This window comes from Sinocyclocheilus rhinocerous, unplaced genomic scaffold (assembly GCF_001515625.1).
Source record: "Sinocyclocheilus rhinocerous isolate Xijiao unplaced genomic scaffold, SAMN03320098_v1.1 scaffold1470, whole genome shotgun sequence".
Classification (NCBI taxonomy): domain Eukaryota; kingdom Metazoa; phylum Chordata; class Actinopteri; order Cypriniformes; family Cyprinidae; genus Sinocyclocheilus; species Sinocyclocheilus rhinocerous.
The window spans coordinates 737,951-743,944 of NW_015652166.1; the positions used below are offsets into that span (position 1 = coordinate 737,951).

Consider the following 5,994-nt stretch of genomic DNA (forward strand, 5'->3'; position numbering starts at 1 on the left):
CAATACATTTTCAGCAAATTTTCATTTTTGGGTGAGCTATTCCTTTAATGATACTGCTGATGTTCTATTAGTTAGTTTTAGGTTGAAAGAATGGACAGTGTACTTGTATATTGCATATTTTACAACATCGTTCTGTTTACATTGTTGGAAGAATGCAGGCGGTCCAGAAATGTTCACAGTACTGAAAGTCATGAAATGATTCCATTAATGAGCACAAATTAAAAACTTTAAATAATACACAACACACACACACAAAAAAATATTTTCGCCTGAGAACAATGATACATGGTAAGTTTCTAAAGCCAGTCCGACTGGCTACTGCCTTCTCAGCGTGTGCTCGTAAACACAGGTGACGTCGAGCCCCAGGGATGAGTGTGTTTGTGACAAAGTTTGCCCTTATCAATAGAGATTACGATCACAGCTGGGCAGTGGAGCGCTGCTGATAAATATTCAGCCCTGTGCTTGAGTGCTGGAGTCAAACACGAGCACAGCGGGCAGCTGATGTGACAGACAGACAGAGAGACACCTGGCCACAGTCACACACATCTGCAGGCTCAGGTCAGATCAGCGCGACACATGCTGGAGAGAGAAACGTCCTGAAGAACCTGCCGCTAGACATCACCACAACATTCTTTTGCATAGACTACAAAACTTTGTTGGCATTAGTGGAAGTGCATTAGCATGGTTCAAATCGTACTTATCTGACCGCCATCAATTCGTAGCAGTGAATGAAGAGGTATCATATCGATCACAAGTGCAGCATGGAGTACCTCAAGGCTCAGTACTAGGGCCGTTACTTTTCACGCTTTACACGTTACCCTTGGTTAGCTAAAGTGATTATTACGTTTTGAATATGGATATTTTTGAGCCACCGCTGAGTGGCATTAAACAGCTTGAAAGATCAAAGACAATTTTTAATATAACTCCGACTGGATTCGTCTGAAAGAAGAAAGTCATATACACCTAGGATGATTTGAGGGTGAGTAATTTATGGGCTAATTTTCATTTTTGGGTGAACTAACCCTTTAATACTGTAAAGTTGCTTTGACACAATCTATATTGTTAAAAGCGCTATATAGTATAGTATATATTTATTTAATTCCATTTCAGCATCAAAGGCTATTTTCATGGCAATGTATTTAATAAATACAAGTATAACAAATACAATAAAAACCAGCTTATAACGAGTTATATCACACAAGATTTTTTACATTAAGGTGATAAAACTTTTCCTGGCAAAATTTTACTAAATAACTCTTTAAGTGAATTCACTTCATAAAAGAGTTTTCTCTGTACATTAAAAGCTGGACAGTCCAATAAAATATGTTTAAACTACTGATTAAACTTGGATTGTATTCACAAGTGCAGCATGGAGTACCTCAAGGCTCAGTACTAGGGCCGTTACTTTTCACGCTTTACACGTTACCCTTGGTTAGCTAAAGTGATTATTACGTTTTGAATATGGATATTTTTGAGCCACCGCTGAGTGGCATTAAACAGCTTGAAAGATCAAAGACAATTTTTAATATAACTCCGACTGGATTCGTCTGAAAGAAGAAAGTCATATACACCTAGGATGATTTGAGGGTGAGTAATTTATGGGCTAATTTTCATTTTTGGGTGAACTAACCCTTTAATACTGTAAAGTTGCTTTGACACAATCTATATTGTTAAAAGCGCTATATAGTATAGTATATATTTATTTAATTCCATTTCAGCATCAAAGGCTATTTTCATGGCAATGTATTTAATAAATACAAGTATAACAAATACAATAAAAACCAGCTTATAACGAGTTATATCACACAAGATTTTTTACATTAAGGTGATAAAACTTTTCCTGGCAAAATTTTACTAAATAACTCTTTAAGTGAATTCACTTCATAAAAGAGTTTTCTCTGTACATTAAAAGCTGGACAGTCCAAAAGTGCTATATAAATAAAGGTGACTTGGCACCTTAGCATCACGGTCCACTCTTAAATAACAACACAACCATCTGAATCATCTGAACTTCAGATAACACTGGCTTGCGTAATAAACACAGTGAACAAACCAGCCACGACTGCGACGAAGCAACAAAAGCCAAAACATGGTCACTTTGGTTTGTATTGCCGTCATGCTGCAAGACTCCAGACCAACATATGAGACGATCTACAGATGGGGGTGGATTTGAATAAAGGACAGAAACTAGTAGTATGATAAGTGTATGATCTTATCAGCTACTTTTTTCTGCATAAAACTTATTTTTTTTTGTACGTATTCAATACTGTCATTTAGCAAGGACACATTAAATTGACCAAAATTGACAGTAAAGACATTTAAAATTTCTATTTCAAATAAATGCTGTTCTTTTGAACTTTCTATACATCAATAAATCCTAAAAAATAAAAAAAACACATCAGTTTCCACAAAAATATGAAGCAGCACAATTGTTTTCAACATTGATAATAATCAGAAATGTTTCTTGAGCAGCAAATCAGCATATTAGAATGATTTCTGAAGATCATGTGACACTGAAGACTGGAGTAATGATGCTGAAAATTCAGCTTTGATCACAGAAATAAATTACATTTTAATATATATTACTATTTTCTATTAATATTTCACAATATTACAGATCTTGCTCTATTTTTTTTTAGCAAATAAATGCAGCCTTGTTGAGGGATTGTCTTTCAAAAAAAAAAAAATTTATTAAAAAAATAACTTTTGAATGGTAATGTATATATTTAAAATAATATTTCTTTGTATATTTATTATAAAAAATCTAAACCGCTTTATTGCTTCCAAACGGTGGACAGCTTTTTAATTTGGTTGTGAAAAATGATCTTTAAATTCTAAAAGCTACTTTTATATTTTAAACAATTTTTCATAGCTATTCATTTCCACATTGTTTAAAGTAGATCATTGGGGAAAGTATGGAACGCCATATTTTTCTATAAAATACAACAAATAAAATGTAGCTTTTTATCGGCTGAGTTAAAGAAATAACGGACCGTTAAATACAGAGCAAGTTCAGGGTCATTTCACTTGCTGCAGTTCTAAGCACATTCCATTTCTTTGAGAAAAAAGTAAAGAAAACAAAAAAGAAAACAAAGGAACAAGAATCATTCTTCCAAGCATCAGCCTAAACACACACACACAAAACAGCGTGTCGGCAGATGCACTGTAACATGACTGACTTCAGTCCCACTGACTACAGCTGCGCAATCATATAAGACTGCTCACTCACAGGCTATACATGTTATAGAGAAGCATTACAGTGCCACCTGATGGAGCATACAGATGAATGAGAACCAGAACAACAAGAGCTCTGACCCAAAACCTAGTGAGCGTCTACAAAAGAAGAAATGTAAGGCATCATTGGTGAACTGCAAGCAGACTGTTTCAAAGGGAGGCAGCACCTTATTTTGCCTTAATCCTTTACAGAGAAAGCAACCCCGGAAATGCAATTCATAATTTAATTTTTTGGGGTCTGCTAGAATACTTTCGCAATTTAAAGTTTAAAAAACACAGTTTTTCTCATACTGTACACTGTTGTAGCATCTCTTTGCCTCTGTTTTAGTGTCAGTCTGCTCTGATGGGTCAGCTGATTGCCCAGGCTGTTGTGATTGGTCAAATGTAACGCCCTTATCATTTCAGCTTCTGAGGCTTCATGAGCGGCGATAAACATTATTATTACACGGCTCTCTGGTATACTTGATTCTCATTGGTCATTCGCATCATTCTGAGGGGTTTTATTTTCTGATAACAACCGTCATCATTAGAAATGCCAAATATAACACTGGTATTTGAGGCTGGCACTTCAGTATTAACAATAGGACTGCTGTAACTTTGTTAAAGTGTTCGTATTGTTGCCATAACAACTGTTTCGTACACTGTAATGAATTTAAGATAAACAGGTATGATTTTAAAATGCTTTCTTCTCGAATAACATTTTACGTCCTCATCTTTACTTATGTGTTGAAAAGCTGTGTAATTAGTGATACGACTGCACATTACGCCATAAATGTCCGACTAAGCCGTTTGTTAGGAACTGTTTTTCTTAGCAGAAGCTTTGCTCTTTGAGCCAATAAAATATTTGAACTCAGATCAATATTTTGTCAAATCAAGTCAAGTCACCTTTATTTATACAGCGCTTTCAACAATACAGTTTGTGTCAAAGCAGCTTTACAATATTCAATAGGAAAATAGTGTGTCAATAATGCAAAAGGACAATAGTAAACAATTTTTGTGTCGAGTAATAAGCGGGATCGTGTACATCCAGCCAATCAGATTTAGATCAGATTTGAAAGTGTGGACCCACTAAATATTTTTTAAAAATGTACTATTTCAGCTAGTTGTCAAGAAAAAAAAATCAAATTTTTATTAAGTTAAACCTGATGTACTACAATAACTAACACTGAAATACAAATGAATAAAAACTAGACATGTTAAAAAATAAAACACAAAATTACTTTTGTGTCGAGTAATAAGCGGGATCGTGTACATCCAGCCAATCAGATTTAGATCAGATTTGAAAGTGTGGACCCACTTTATTTTAGGTGGCCTTGACTACTATGTACTTGCATTCAAATTAATCATTTGATACAATGCACTTACGGCGTACATACATGTTTTTACATGGTACTTTAATAAAAAAAATACCTGCATGTAATTACATCTGTAATTAGTTTCTGTAATTACACTGTTGACCCATCGCTTACACCTTAACCCACCCTTAACCCACCCTTAACCCACCAAACCTGTTCCTAACCTCACCCGTATCCCACCTCAATAGCAGCAGCAATGTTTCGCAATACAATATGAACACAATAAGTACATTGTACTTATTTTTTGATGTAAGTACATAGTAGTTAAGGCCACTTAATATAACGTGAGACTGGAAGTGTTTCCAGTTTAGCGTGTGATGTGCATCGGGTGTTTAGTGAACGGATATGGTGCACTGAATGAGATGATCCTCACCCTGCTGGTTTCTCCGGGTCGCTGCTCTCGGCACATTGAAAAGTCACTCTTTTGGCACACATCGGCGGCACCGCTGGACTCCTGGCCGTCACTGGGGACACTGGAGAGGGTTTCTCACGCCGCTCCTCCTCAACTAGAAGATCCCGGAAGGAACAGGAGGAGGGCGGGGACTGAACTGCTGTCGACCTGACGACACAACGACATAAGGTTTAGACGAAAACATCATTAGCCAATCACTGTGTCCGAATGAGCCGAAGTTAATGGCTCTGCCAAAATCACCCATAGACTTAAGCTAGGACACTTCAACTAATTCCCTTTATATAAAGTGACCGTTATTGTTTAGTTATGCATATACAGTATGTTTCCATCTTTTATTTAATTTTTTGATGGTCTTTTACTTTTTAATGGTTAAAAACTGAAAATAGTTAATGCGCTATTCAATGCATTAGGAATCATTACTGCAGTACTATTTTTACACCTTGATAAATGTTAAATGTTGTTAAATTTAAATGTTTTTATTACTTGAAATAAAATAAATGTTAACTGAAACAAAATATTTTTTAAAAATGTACTATTTCAGCTAGTTGTCAAGAAAAAAAAATCAAATTTTTATTAAGTTAAACCTGATGTACTACAATAACTAACACTGAAATACAAATGAATAAAAACTAGACATGTTAAAAAATAAAACACAAAATTACTAACTTTAACTAAAATGAAAATGAACAGAAAATAAAAACTAATTCAAACTATTTATTAAAACCAGTAGTATTTAAATACTAAAATAACACTGATTAGTATACACTACTGTTCAAAAGTTTGGGATCAGAACGATTTTTAATGTTTTTTAAAGGAGTCTCTTCTGCTCATCAAAGCTGCATTTATTTGATCAAAAATACAGGGGAAAAATGTAATATTGTGAAATATTATTATGATGTAAAACAAGGTTTTTCTATTTTAATATACATTAAAATCTCATTTATTTCTGTGATCAAAGCTGAATTTCCAGCATCATTACTCCAGTCTTCAGTG

At 34.6% G+C, this 5,994-nt stretch overlaps 1 protein-coding gene across 1 annotated transcript in view; it reads right to left on the bottom strand.

Moving 5' to 3' along the window:
* LOC107713925 (inhibitor of Bruton tyrosine kinase-like) overlaps nucleotides 1-5,994 on the bottom strand; it is a 38,109-nt gene that overhangs the window by 4,561 nt on the left and 27,554 nt on the right. The window contains exon 26 of the mRNA XM_016519593.1: nucleotides 4,963-5,148. Coding sequence (XP_016375079.1) covers nucleotides 4,963-5,148 — 186 coding nt within the window. The remainder of the gene's footprint in view (nucleotides 1-4,962; nucleotides 5,149-5,994) is intronic.